We start from the raw sequence: 14,967 nt of genomic DNA on the forward strand, positions 1-14,967 counted from the left end.
TACAGACACTCACTCACACAAAGACACACATCAGCCTGTGCAAGCTTCCTGAGCCCCGCTGTGTGCCCAGCCTGGGGCTGGAGGCTGTGAAGCGGTGGCCTCCAAATGCACTGATAGCAAACCTCCACTGGTGAAAAGTCTGAACATGCACTCCCCCAGATGCTGATTTCTCTCCCCACACATCTATCCATGGACAACAGTGAGGACTTCAAGGCAGGTTCTAGGTCTAGGATGAGGGCCACTGCTGCAGGTGACCCATGCAAGGCCTCTGGGTCATTCAGCGGTGTTACTGACTTCTTGGCAGATCTGATTATGTCCTTGTTGTTTTTCAAGCTGCAGTGCAATGGTGCGATCTCAGCTCACTGCAACCTCTGTCTCCCGGGTTCAAGCAATTCTCTTGCCTCAGCCTCCTGAGTAGCTGGGATTACAGGCGTCCGCCACCAAACCTGGCTAATTTTTGTATTTTTAGTAGAGACGGGGTTTCACCATATTGGCCAGGCTGGTCTTGAGCTCCTGACTTCAGGTGATTCACCCGCCTCGGCCTCCCAAAGTGCTGGGAGTACAGGCATGAGCCACGGCACCCGGCATGTTTTTTACTTCCTAATGCAGCTTCTCTGGGGAGCCCCTGCATGTGGTGAATGCATGGGTTAGCTGTGCTGTCATTTCTACTTCCCATGGTTAGCTTATCTCCCAGCCACCATTTTCCCCTGTTTGTATGCTTAGCTTAATTTCAATCAGAGTAGTTCCACGGTAGGAATTATTTTAAGCTGTATGTCCATTTCCATGAGGGTTACTTTAGTTAAATCCAGAATGTGTAATCTGTAAATCCCCTTAACTGACCAGGTTCACACCAAAAGCTAAGACACAAAAAGCCATACACCAAAAGCTGAAAAACAAGGATGGCACTACCACTGCCTTCCCTCAGGACTCCTATGCACTTAGCATAGAACACATGACCATGAGTCACATGGCATGAGTGGCGTCCAAGGTCTATCCAAACATCATATATTAAGAAAGAATAACAGATTGGATTTGTAAATGTTTTCTTCCCATACCCCAGTGAAGTGTTGTGCACCTCCCAGGGAGAGGTTTAGAGACCATCCCCGGGGAGGCACAAAGAGGAAGATGCTTTACATCCCCTCAAAGACTTAGTCAAAGGTGGGAGAAGAAAATGTAAAAGAAGATTTTAAAGCTGAGCATCTACCAGGTGCCACATTCCACATTCCTGGCATCTGGACCTCACAGGAACTGAAGGAGCTCTGATGACCTGACCGCGTTTGACTAGGGGGAGCAGGGACACAACTGCCCCAGGCCTCACAGATGGCGGGGAGAGAAGCCAGAGAGCTGGAGTCAAGTTCAGGCTGGCCTGAATGATTCCTGTTCATGTAAGCAGCGGGTGGTAACGGCCCTGAGGAGACACACACCACGAAAGCAGGAGCTCCAAGCCTGCCCGGATGGAGAAATCAGAGGCAGCCTCATGAAGAAGGCAAAGGAGGTGTTTCACCCTTGGTGACACTCAGACAGCCTCCCTCATCCATACATCTACACGTCCCTGGGGGCCTCACCTAATACCCCCCACCCACATCCCCACCCCCAACTTCCCCGTAATGCCCTCCGCAGAGGAGGCAGGTGATCCTGACCACCGCAGCCCTCCTGACCGGCGAACTCATTGCTCCCACAATCCCCCACCCCAGCCTACTCTGGGCAGGGATCATGGAGGTGCCCTGAGGCAGGCAGAAGGCCTGAGTGTCCTTCCTCTATGGCAGCACCGCTTGTAAGGAAAACACCGTTTTCCCAGTTTAATCCTAACTCCTCAATCTTTCCAGTGATTCAACTTTTGCCTAGGGCTGTCTGAGAGACTTAAAAGATCCCTGCCTTAGACAAGGAAGCAGGGACTCACCCACCCACCCCAGACTTGTCAGGACCTCTGGCCTTCTGAGCCTTCTTATCCTGCCCTTATATCTCAGTGACTGCTTAGACACTTCAAAACAGCCACCCAGGATGGCCATGGAGAAGCCCTGCAGAGAAGATGCTCAAAAAGAAAGAAAAAGGAAACTACCTAAAATCCATCAATAGGAGCCCTGGCTAAATACACCATGGTTTCTCCGAGCGATCAATGATTATACAGCCATAAAATCACGTTGTAGGTGAATATGTAGACGCGGATGGGTATTCACGGTACAGTGGTTACAAACCACTCTGCACAGTGAGATCACATTTAAAAAAAAATACTAACATATGTTTTATACTCACGTGGAAAATTCTGGAGATACCCAAGTACCAGCAGTGGTTCTTTCTGAGTAATGGGATTAGTGGCTGTTTTATACTCTTCCTTTTGCTAGCTGTTTTCTCCGGTTTCTATAATGAACATGTATTACTTTTGTAATAAGACAAAAACCAATAAAAGCTATCTTTAAAAATAAAATAAATAGTCTCCCATGCCCATCTGGAAATAGTGTGCTGCCCTGATCACTGGCGGGGGTTAGAGTGGGCAGCGAGGAGTGTGAACTCCGGAAGCAATTCCCAAGCCCAGGCTGGGGGCCAGGTGGCCAACCACAGGAAAAAGACGGCCAAGGGGGCTCTGTGCTTGTCTTCCCAGCTCAGCCTAGAGGGGGTGAGGACACCCACTTTGGTCCCAGAAAGAGTCAAGCAGGGAGCAGATAGGAATGAGCAGAGACACCTTCCCTGGCCCAAAGTTTCCGATGAGCCACAGAGGGCTGAAGGCCCCACTTCCAGGCAGTATAAACACAGTTAAGTCAAGCTCAGTCCTGCCTCAGGCCCTTGCCACTTGCTGTGCCCCCTACTGTGACGCTGTCCCCCAGGTTTTGCACGGCTCACTCTTGTCCTTCGGCCAGGTTGCTGCTTCCGCTTCACATTTCCAGAGGGCTTCTCCCTCTCCCGTCTAAAAAGGCTCATTCGTTTAGTTAGTTCCTACCATAGTGATTTTTTTTAACCTCCTCGCCTGGCTTTATTTTTCCTCCTAATGCTTCCTTATCACCGCTTGAAATTCTTTCTCATCTGACTCCCTGACCAGGAGCTTTTACAAGGGCAAGAAGTTTGTGCTCAGAACAGAGCCTGGGCACAGGAGTTGTTCAATAAGTATTTGTTGAGTGAATGAAAAACCTGTAAACTTCACAGTGCCAACACTACCCCTACACACAATGGCTCCCCTTGCCTCCTGCGTCCCCCCCTCCCCACCTGGCAGGAGTTCTGGGTCCAGCCTGGAAGTCAGCAGATGTGAGACTGGTTGGGCGGGGTGACTGTGCTGGGGGCAGAGTCAGGAAGTTGGGGTAGCACGAAAAGCAAACATTCTGAGTCCACATGGCCGGGGTTGCCTTTCATTAACAGCTGCATGATCTCCCTGAGACTCAGTTTTCTCATCTCTAAAACGGGGCTCAAAATAGCTATCTCTCACGTGTGAGGACTAAAGGCAGCATCGTTGCCTAGCACAGTGCCTGATACACAGTTGGCACTCGGTAGCCAGGGCTCCCTCTCTGACCAGCCTGGAGGCGGGCCAGTCTCAAACTTCATCCTCAGCCCTGAATGAGCCATCTCTGGGGGGCGGGGGGAAGGGCTGGCTTCTGAGGAGCACCCTACGCCTTCTCCTCCTCCTTCCCTCTCTCCCAAGCTCCCTTACCTGGTGCAGACAGGAGGAAAAAGGAGAGGAGCAGAGAGGAGGGCTTGTCCTAGGTGAGGGCCTGGGAGCCTGGCCTGGTGGGATGTGAGTCCCAGGCACCTGGGGCAGCCTAACTGTACAGGGTGTGGAGCCTCCCCCATGCAGAGACCCCAGGGAAGGCAGACTGGGTGCTGACCCAGGGCTGACGTGGCTGCCCACAGCACATACATGGGCCTCTACTCCTCTCTGTCCTCTTCCCTCCTCCCCTCCATGGCGGAGGTGCTCCCTCAGGCCCATTCTTTTCATTCTTCTGGCAGCCTGAGCCTTACTGTGAAAACCCAGCTCTCCTTGGCCAGGCCTAGGTTACTTAAGGAGGCTCCAGAGGACCCCAGGGAGTGGCAAACAGAGCCCCCGCCTCCAGTCTGAGGCCTGCTCCTCGAGGCCCTGGACTTCTCCCTAAGGGACCTCTTCCTATGGGGGCTTTCCCCTGCGGGCCTCGGCTCCCCCACCAGGACCAAATTTCCCCATCACTCTCCTCCCTCCCAGTCTCAGACACCCCGACTGCCCACTCACACCACCTCACCACCACCTGAGAAACAACAGTAAATCGAATCTCCTCCAATTCTCTCTCCTCTTTCAAAACTGGCTTCCACCTGGCCTCCTCTGGCCATTCTTATGCAATTAAGCGCAATTCAAACACCCCAAGGGATTCCTTTAAAGTAACTGATGCCCCATCGCAGCCCTTCCCAATGGAAGAAGAGGAGGAGGCAGCTATGTCACAGAGGACTGCTCCTAGGTCTGAGAGGAGATGCGCCTCGTTCCTAGCCTGTGGCGGACATGAATGCCCAACCTCCCCCATCCCATGAGATGGGCGTCTCCAAGGAGAGGCTGGTCGTGTCTTCCCCAGCAGGCCTCTCCAGGGACATTCTTGACCTAGGAGGGCTCCTAGCCTAGGCATGCTTGCAGGCTAAGACCCCCGATTGTGTGGGTCTGAAGAAGGTGGGTCCAGAGTGTGTCCCCAAAGGGGCAGACTCTCCTTAGCGGAACTCAGAGAGGGGCGTAGAAGCCAAAATGCCAGCATGTGAATGCAGTGGGAAACACAGCTTGCGCCAGCATAATTTACACAAGGACTGCCTGCAAGCAGGCCTGTGCTGGGAGCCACAGCACCATCAGAAGGCTGCCTAGGAATGTGGAGGGCAAGGGACATATCATGGCCACACCCCATTAGCCATGGGGGATAGAAAGTCTTGCCACGGAGTCACAAGCCAAGCCTCTCTTCCCCGGACATTGTCAAGGTGGGCGTCTGAGACTCCCATTTTTCTCCTTGGGTGGGTGAATGCACGGCCCATTAAGACTTGCCAGGACCTGGGACCAGTGGCCTCCTTGGCAAGGCTTTGCCAGTCTATGCTCTGAGCCCGCACACAGTCCCTTCCTAGTTCAGCTCTCAGAAGGCAGCTCTGCTTCCACCAGCTCCACGTCTTCGATGGCACCTTGCTGCTGCTCCAAGATCTGATTGGTGCAGGGAATCCAGGAATCCAGGGACAGCAGGGAGGGGGAATGAGGGTGTGGCTTCAGAAGGGTCCCCTGCCCTGCCCCATTTTCCAGGCCCAGCCACGTACTTGCTTGTCCCCTCAGTTCAGTAGCTGGCAGAGAGTCATAATTGAATTTGCAGTACGGCCGAGAATGAACAAAACAAAAAAAATCCCTTTATATGTCTGGGATTAATTTATCCCTGATGGCCACATTCACATGCTCCTTTCTGCTTGGGTTTCCAGAGCATATTCTGGCCAACAATGTGAAGCACGCACACGCGCACACACACACGGGGAGGAAATGTATGTGGAGAGCACACTTGGGTGCTTGCTGTGTTGATGCCTGCGTTGTGACTGGGTCGGGGGGAGTACGGGTGTGTCCTGGGTGAGTTGGAGTGTGGCTGGGCGTAACCAGCTGCATGAGTGGGTCTATACAAGGGGTCTTCAGTGTGCACATCTGGAGGGACCCCCATTGCGGTCATCTGAGGCGATAGCCCACCTGAAGGCAGCATGTGGAATAACCGCAGTCACGCTGCTAGCTAGCTATTAAAGGAATGCCTAGACACAGTGGCCGAGACATGGTTGGGTGGAGGGACATTGAGGCAGCTGCACAGTTTCTCTGCAGTCCTTCCCCATTTCTAGGGAGAAAGCCCAGCCTTTCTAAATGGAGAAATGAGTCAGCATTGCCCCCACACTGGAGGAGCCTCCCAACAAGGGGAGCCATCTCCCCACTGCTCCGTCTTCTTCAATCCTTGCCTCCTCCCCAGCACGCAGGGCAGACAGAGCTCCTTGTTTAAGTGAATGATTACAGTTCTCGTGCGCTAAGCACCTGCTCTGCATCATCTCAGGTAGTCCTCAAAACACCCCATGAGGAAAAAGCCATCATTCCCATGTTTCAGATGAGAAAACTGAGGCCTAGAGGTCACACAACTTGCCCAAGGTCACATCGCTCAGTGGCAGGGGCAGGACTTGGACCACTGTGTGACTGATTCCAAACGTCATGCCCTTCACCACCAGACTGGAGCAAGATCCCTGCTAACTGGGCATCTGTTAGGCTGGGAATCCCTTTTTAGACTGAAGAAGCCTTTGGCCCTGAAGTGCTGCTGCCTCACCAAGCCTCCCAACTGCATCTGGATCTGCAAGATAGGGGGAGCGCTCCCAGGCCAGTGGCTCCAGTGAGAGCTGAGGGGGGCACCTTTCCTGGGGTTTCAGGGTATCTTTCTGTCTTTCATATCCTGAGGCATCTTTGACCTTGTCCTCTTCTCCAGGCAGTAAGCCCAGATGGTAAAAGTGCTCCAGGGGAGGGAGAGGGAAAAACAGATCACAAAGAGGCAAAATACACCAGCAGGTATTTTTAAAATGTATTACCCTTTATACATGTGAGTGATTTGTGTATTTCGCTCTTTTGTTTTGCCCTTGGTTCTCGGTCAAGTCCTTTTAGAAAAGATCCCAGAACATCTCTGTTGATGTAAAGGGAAGAGTGTCCTACCTAGACCTGAGCTCAGTGGGGACACAAGTGGGCTCCTCAAAGGCCCCCCAGGGGGCCCCGATCCCCTGCGGGAGTGCGAGGTGGGAGTCTGAGGAGTATGAAGCAGAGGCAGGCTCCAGACTAGGTGGAAACAGGGAGAACCGGCTAGCGGGGGCAAGCGGTAAGCCTGGGCGCCGGCAGAATGGTGTGGTTCTGGAGCTGCAGGGATAAGGAGCACGAGGAGGAAATGCTCCAGCGATTGCATGAGGTTCTTGGTCTTGTTCCTGTCCCCGTCTGCCCCTGTCATTCTGTCTCTGGTCCTCACCATGAGTCTGTTTCTCTCTGCATCTGCCTCATTTGTTGTCTCTCTGTTGCACACACATCCCCCACCCCATGAAAAACTGAGACCAAAACAAAGGCAGAGAAACAGAGTCTGCAAGCCATGCTGGGCCAAGCCACAGGGAATAGGAGCCGTAGCGATTTTTCCCCAGGGGGAGGAACAAAAGCACATGGGGAAAGGGGAGAGGGGAAGGTTGGCGTCACTCATTTCAATAGCTCGCAGCCGTGTGAGGACCTCGCGTGTCAGGGTGAACCCTTGCCCTCACCCAGTTCTCTTTCCCAAGCAGGAAACGTTTCCTGGGCTGTCACCGGGTCCCAGTCAGGGGATGCCCACCTGGCTCCTCTGGAAATCCCATAATCCTACATTTATGAAACACATGGAGAGAGGATTGAGACAAGTTTGAGTTCCCTGGGGGTGGAGGCAAACTGGGGAGGGGTTGTGGGCCAGACAGCAGGGGCTACACTCAGAGCCCTTTCTGTCTTTCCACACTCCCGTCACCCGGTCCTGGGCTGTCCACACAGCCCTGGAAAAGGAGCAGAAAATGGTGGGTGTGTGTGTGTGTGTGTGTGTGTATGTGTGTGTGTGTAGAATCTCTCAAAAACACCAGCAGACAAAATAAAGGCAGGGAACTGAGTATTCTGGATACAAAAGGCTTATCAAGCTTTACTGAACCACTTTTCTTTCACAGATGAGAGTTATTCTTCACCTTACTGCAAGAATTGGTCTCAAATGTTGAGAACTAACTGAATTTAGGAACATAAAACCCTATTTGAAATGGCTCGGAGAGCCTGGCTATTTAAAGAAAACTTGCAATGAAACACTTAGTAAAGTCCCTTCAGTGAAGGAAGCAGACATCTCATTAAGAATTGAGATGTGATTTCAGCCCTGGAGGCGCAGACTCCAGGGTGGGGGGGTGGGACAGTCAAGTCTGCTAGTTTCAATGGAGTGTTAACAAGCCCTGTAACCGAAGAGGGATGGCATTGACTGAGCGTGGCAGACAGGCACCAGGGCAGGACAGGGGGAACACCCGGAGGAAAGGGCCAAGCTGAGACCCAAGAGATGGACACGGCAGAAGGAAAGGCAAGAGGTGAGCAGGGAGAGTGAGCAGGGCTGGCCTCCCTCCTGAGGGCAGTGGAGAACCACGCAGGGCAGATCTGAGAGAGAGGAATGGCCAAAGGCAGTAGCATTTGGGTTTCAATGACGTTGGCCTGTTGGGGGCCTGATCATAAGTGGAGATGTTAGTAATGGGACAAGAAGTAGCTTGACTCAGATTCAAGAAGCAGAATTTGTGGGATTTGGTGATGTCTTGCATATAAGGAGTAGGAGGGGGTAGGACTCAAGGATGCCTCCCACAGGTGCAGCTCCAGGGACTAGATGGGTGGAGGGAACAACAGAGCAGGAGTTTTTTAATGGGGCAGAGAATGGAGACTTTGAGTGGGGAGGGTTTGAGTTCACAGTGCCAGTGTGTAAGCAGTACATTAAGGTGCCTGCAGCAGAGGGGAGAAACTGGGCTACAGTGAGGGATTCCAGGGTCATTCACCTGTAGAGGGCAGAGAAAGCGGGGTGGGTGAGGGTGCCTAGGAGCCACACAATATGAGAACAGGGCCGGGGAAAGAGACCTGGGGAACACCACAGACCAACAGAGGGGGACGCCAGGCCACAGGGAGAGGAGGACCACCAGGCGACTGTGGTATCACGGAAGCTGGGTACAGACAGAAAGTTGATCAAGAAGCAGAGAACGTCTGTGCTGTCAGCTACAGCTAAGAATTGTGAAGGGTGGGCGTCCACAGATTTAACCACCAAGGCTAGATGGTGCCCTTGTGTGAATTAGAAAAAGGTGCCCCTTCCTCAAGGTAATTTACTTCCATCAGAAAACTACTGTAACACACTGATTTTATTAGAACAAAACACTTTACTGCCATCTGTGGGAAAATTGCTATAATAAATAATAAACGTATGATGTCTTAGATGTGGTGCCTGTGCACGGCAGCCGTGGTTATTGCAGATGGCAGTGAAAACCGGTTTCAGAGGAGCAGAATGAAATTCGCCGGCAAGGAGGCTTGGAGCTGTGGGTAACACAGGACCCAACCAAAGATGGCTTACGCTATAAGGAATGTCTGGCCCTGAGTCACAAGCTGTCTCCTCTGGTGTTATGGCGGCTTCAGGGTTGGTGCTTCCTCAATAGCTTCACCAAGAACCAGGTCCTCCCCACTTCCTCTGCCGTCCTGTGTGTGCTGGCTTTCTTCCTCAGGCTCATCGCCTCAGGATCACAAGATGGCAGCCACAGCTCTAGTCATTACATTTTTCCGTAAGATTGAGAGGCAGAAGATGAGGATGTGTCTCCTTGTGTGCTCCTTTTTATTAGGGAGAAAACATTTCTAAAGGTGCCTCAGTCTCTGTCATAACCACCACCCCCCTTCCCCCGCCAGTTGTGATGTCAAAAATACCTCCAGACATTCCCAAATATGCCCTAGAGGACAAAAGTGCCCCTGGCCAGAAACCTTGGCCCTGTAACCACGTGGAAACTCCTAGAGATCTTTGAAGCAGCTTCTGGTTATGAACTACTGCTCCCCCTATTGTCTTTTCCACCCCTGCTCTTGACTCCACAGCTCCTGTTCATCATCCATCAGTGTATTGTAATTGCCCATCTACTTGTCTGCTTCTTCTACTCAACTGTGAGCTCTAGGAGGGTGGGAACCATGTTTATCTTACTCAAGATTGTATCTCTAGAGGCTACCACCCTGGCTGGTACACAGATAGCCCCCCGCCGCATATATGTAATATATGTTTTATGTATATATATATATAACATATATATTTATCTAATGAGCAAATGAATGGATGGATGAATGGATGAATCACCCTGAACCCTTTCAGACCTTTCCCATTTGGCTCCTGGATTAGTGAACCAGTGTTCTAGAATGTCCCTCTGCAACCAGTCGCACAGCAGCCTGAGCAATTGTCCTTTGCCATTTGTGACCACAGACCATTTTAAGAATCGGGTGGGATCACTGGACCCTCACCCCATCAAAGGCAGTTTGACATAAGGTTTATATACCTGAAGCCCACCCATGTACCCCCAGGGGACTCCTGTCTCCCAAGAACTAAGCTAGAATGGTTTTTCAGAAAAACATGATTCTGATCAAGGTCTGTCCAGTTTCGAGTCCTTCCGGCCTTCCTCACTGCCTCCATAACGAAGTTCAAACTCCTCAGCTGCACACACAAGGCCCTCCCTACCTGGCCTTGCCCTTCCAGCCTCTCTTCCCTCTCATCTGTTGGGCCACTTCCCTCCAGGCTCACTCTCCCCAGCCATGCCCTGAACCAGCTGAGTTCTTTGACAGCTCCGCCACTCGGCCTCCACTTCTGCCACTGAGAACACCTTTCCTCTCTTAGCCGCGGGGCCAGTCCAATGCTCCACTCAAATGATATCCCTTCTTGAGAGTCTCCTGCCCCTTCCTTTCCCAGGGCAGTGGGCACTCCTTCTTTGATACTCCCAAAAGGGAACAATTTCCCCACCATGCTGGGAGCTATGGAAGGCCAAGAGTCCCATGCAACTCATCCTCAGACCCTGCTCTAGGCCTGCTACATAGAGCATCTCAAGGCACGTTTGCTGGACATGGTGTCCCCTTGCCATCCATTCCTCATCACCCTCTGAGTTTTTCTTAGTGGCCTATGTGGTCTCAGAGAGCAGCTTCAAGCACAGCCCTATGAATGGAGCCAGCTTTAAACTGAAGCCAACTCTGAGAACACAAACTCTCAATGACCTCATTGAGGAGCTGGATCGGCCTTTACCTGAAGCCAATCATCTGGGTGTTTCATTTCTGTAAAGCCATTGAATTCCCTTTCCTAGCTTGAGTGGGGTTTTCCATTACCTGCAACCCAGAGAATCAAGAATAAAGTGAAGGAACAAAGGAAAAAATAAGCACAACGACCCCTAATGCTCTTTTAATCCAGTTGATAGTTGCATGGTATTCATTCATTTCCTCTTGCCTTTCTGAGCCTGGAAGACAAAACAGAGCTTCTTTCCAAAGCAAACCCCCTCCTCTCCTTCTCCAGAAACTGATTCCATGAATTACCTCATACTCTTTCTTGTGTCTTTGATCTTTCCCTAACCAGTGGCTTCCTCCTTCCTCCCTTCAAATATTCTCAGGTTTCCCCTCTCCTAAAAACTCTCTCGGGCCCACAGGAAAGCTCAGCGTGCTCAGTGAAGGCTCAGCACCAGACTGACCTTCCCAGAAAAGCTCTGACCCCAGTCCCTGCTGTGTCCTATGTGCAGTGTGGCCCCTGGCTCTAGGGTTCAGGTGTCAGGGTCTCAGAACTCATAGCCACCTCTAGCCTGAAGCTCTCCTGAAGTAAGAATCACTCTGCTTTCAAGGTGCAGCTCCCTCACTCAGGAAGGCTCCAGACATTAACCCTGTCCCAACCACCTCCAGTCCTGCCAATCAGTGAAGAGCCAAGGGGGACTGGGCCAGGGTGCAGGGTCACAGTGGAAAACAGGGGACACCTCCTGGGTAACAGGAGTGGAGGCTGCCAGCACTGTGCTCACAGAGTTCAGCCCCTCGGGCGAGAGAGGCAGGACACTCTTGGAAACGTGATGTTTTCAAGCTCTTGGCTTTCTCTCCAAGTATGTTCCTCTTGGCTTTCTCTCCAAGTATGTTCCTGCTGCTCCTGTAGATTAAGCCCAATTCCTGCAGGAACCCTCCCCCCTGGAGTTCCCTTTCTATAAAATGGAACCTCTTCCCCAGCAGGGTCAAAGAAACCAGAAGATACAGGTAGCTGCCCTCCTAGGCAGCGAAGGGCTTCACCAGCTTCATGGCAGCATAGTTCTGGAGGGAGGGAGGAGACAGGGACACAGGGTGATCCCACTGGGGCAGGCACAGCCAGAGCTGCTGTCCCGGATCTGGGGCTCAGAGGACGGGGCTGAGCTGCCAGCAAGCAAGAGGCTGAGAGAGGAGGCTCGTGGCTCTTCAACCACCTGCCCAGGCCTCGCCCTCACCACTTGCCATCCATCCCATGCGGGGCTCAACACTCGGCCCTGCCTAGTGCTCCAGCCCATCAGGCAAACCCATACCCTCCAAAACTCCACCCGCACCCTCCCACCTGGGGGCTAAAGCTGCCCAAATTGCTCTGTCTTCTCCCCCATCAAGCCAGGCCCATTCCCAGGTTCCAGCTGACTGCCCAGAGGACTCTGAGCACCCTGGACCTGGCCTCTTCCGTCAGACAGGTGCTGAAGGCAGGGCCCAGGGTCCTCCCCCACATGGCAGCCCAGGGCTCACGGGTCATCACACCCTTGTCCAGAAAGCAGAGAGAGAGAGAGCTGGGGACGGGCTGTCGTGGATGACCCACAGCACAGCCCAGCACTAGAGGCGGGGCGCCCTTGATTGAGCCCTGCCTGCTGCAGGATTGACAGTATCCTCCCCTCCCCATTTCTCCCCCCCAAAACCATGAAAACACATACAACACAACACAGGGCTCCTAATTGGGACAGTATGTTCCCCAGCGCCGGCCGGGGAAAGCCAACTCTGGAAACAGAGCGGGCCTCCTTCCCCGCCAAACGCCTCCTGCCTCCCCACGCTGGCCCTGCTCCCGGCTGGCTCCGAGGGGGAAGCTGAGAGGAATCAGACAGGCTGCCCCCCGTACCCCTCCCAAGGGAATTTCCAAGAGGGTGGGGGATTAGGCCAACTGCAGGGAGCTGCCCTGTCCTTGAGCCCCTCTCCACTAGGCCCTGGCTTGGGGCGGGCAGCCTCTGTCCCAAGGCCTGAAAGCCAGGTGAGGGTCACCAGGGCCCGGACCTCATAGTCTGGTACTGGCCAAATGATTGAGTGACTTGGGTGGAGGGAGACAGGATGTGCTCAGCTTGCAGCAAAGACCTGTGAGCAAAGCCAGTCTACAGCCTCAGGCCCAGGCCACCCCCTTCATCCCTAGACCCCTCACCTAGGATCTGACACCCCCACACCAGCCCTGGGAGAGGGGAGGCAGGGTCCATATTTTAAAGAGGAAAACTTCCAGAAGAACTCAAAGGAGAGTGGCCCACTGCTGGGCGGCCAGGAGACAGGGAGGAGTTCTGACCAGGCCCCCCACAGTGCCACTCTGCTCCTGCCCACAGGGATGAGGAAGGACCACAGGCTGGAAGTAACTGGAAATCTTTCCTTCCTCTCCCGGCCAGGCAGCAGGGCCTCTGGAGGCCTAGATCTGCGGCCCAGTAACCTCACAGTGCAGGGTGCAGCTGGCAGGGGCTGGGCTTAGGCATATCACGGGTGGTGGTGATGCCACTTTGGACCTGCCCTTCCCCTCCCTTTGGCTTTTCAGAAGGAGGCTTGGCTTAATGAACAGCACCCAGGGAAGATGACGGTGCTCCCCTAAGCACAGTCCCAGCCACAGAAGGCCAGAGCTGGCCTAGTGCAGCCCCTTCCTCACGTGAGCAGGAGGGATTTGCCAAGGTCACAGGGAGAGTCGGTAATCCTGACTTCAGCGACAGAGCTCTGTCACATCCAACAGGGTTTCTCCAACCATCATGTGCCCAAATGCAGATTCCCCCTCAGCAGGCTGGGGCTGGCTCGGGACTCTGAGTTTCTAGTGAGTTCCCTGGTGCTGCTGCTGCTAGTCCTCAGACCACACAGAGGGCAAGAGTCTGCAACAGCTCTTCTCTTCCTAAACTCCCATGGCCTGAGCCTCCCGAAAGAGCATTGGACCATCCACAGTATTTTTCCTTACTCTCTGGTTTCAGTGTCTCCCCAGGGAACTGAGCACTCCCAGTGGCACCAGGCCTCATCCTCTTCTCCCTCATCCCCAAAACACGCCCTTACCTCCCAGACACACACAGGTGCTTAGAGTCTCTGTGGCTAACTGAACACTGGCCAGCTGGGCTCTGAATGGGAGGAGGAGCTTGAGGCAGGCTGGGAAAGGTGCCGTCTGCGCAGGAAACACCAGGCAGAAGTCCTGGCGCCTGACCCCGGATCTCAGGTCACAGCGACAGCTCATGCTACAGGACACTACACATGCACACACCCTTCCATAGTCCTGTATCTCAGCTTATATTTGTAATCTCATCTTCCTTTGCTTAAAGAGGCCTCCCACATGGTACACACCTCGGGTCCCTGCAACCTAGATCTACCCTGGACCACAGTCAGATTTTGCTGATCAACAAACCTCAGAACCTCAGAAACATTTCGCCATGGCGCCTCGGGCGACCACAGCCAGCTTAGCAGGTCTGGCCTATAGGCAGACCCATCATCACCCCGGTTCTAGACTCTCCTTAGTCACTATGGCCCAGAGGGTAGCTGATCTGGGCATCCAAAGCAGACGTCCTTTCCCCAGCTCCTCTCAGTTCAGCTGTTAGAAACTGCATGGAAAGATGTGTGGTTTTAACTCTCTTCCTCTCTGAGATGCATTCTGCAGACACAGGTATAGGCCAGCTACAGTGGGAGGGGGGTCTTGCCCTTTCCTTCTCCTGGAGGACTCACAGAGCAAAGAGCTCACCTAGGGGCAGTTCCCCAAGCAGCCTGTCTGCCAGGGGAACAATGCTCTGGGCCAGTGGCCTGGTGCTGACCAGGACTGAGGCCTGAAGCGGGAATCACAGCGAGCCCTGGATTGGGAGTGTGCGCGAAGTAGTGTGCAGCCTACAGCCAGGCCCTTTCCTTCCCTGAGTGTTTGCGTTTTTACCACCAACATAAGGTCCTCAAGGGGTGGATTACACCATTCTCTCCACTTTTATATAGGGTTGGAGTTTTCATATTAAAAAGGTTTCTTTTAAATTTTAAAGAGCATTAGAAATCAGGTGTCAGCCTGAGAATGCTGCAACCCCTTCAAGGTCTAAAGTATCAGAGACACCGGGGGAGGCTCCCTGGTGATCCGGGTCCCCTGATGAGTTGTGTGGGTTGGGGAAGTATAGGCAGGGGCCTTCCTCCCACAAGCAAGGCCCCACAGAGCAGGGGCACGACAGCCACCTCTGGTCATCAACTGGTGATGAGCCACCTGCAAGCTCATCAACTGACTTCTTACCAAGTGAAAG

General features: G+C 53.2%; 2 protein-coding genes across 2 annotated transcripts in view; one reads left to right on the forward strand and one right to left on the reverse strand.

The window, feature by feature from the left end:
• Window positions 1–14,967, forward strand: part of PAIP2B (poly(A) binding protein interacting protein 2B) — a 577,567-nt gene that overhangs the window by 69,500 nt on the left and 493,100 nt on the right. The gene's annotated exons all lie outside the window — the stretch shown is intronic.
• The window catches only part of DYSF (dysferlin), a 219,204-nt gene continuing 215,977 nt past the window's right edge, over window positions 11,741–14,967 (reverse strand). The window contains exon 56 of the mRNA XM_050755219.1: window positions 11,741–11,782. Within this exon, the coding sequence (XP_050611176.1) occupies window positions 11,741–11,782 (42 nt within the window). The remainder of the gene's footprint in view (window positions 11,783–14,967) is intronic.

Source organism: Macaca thibetana, chromosome 13 (genome assembly GCF_024542745.1).
Source record: "Macaca thibetana thibetana isolate TM-01 chromosome 13, ASM2454274v1, whole genome shotgun sequence".
Taxonomy (NCBI): Eukaryota; Metazoa; Chordata; class Mammalia; order Primates; family Cercopithecidae; genus Macaca; species Macaca thibetana.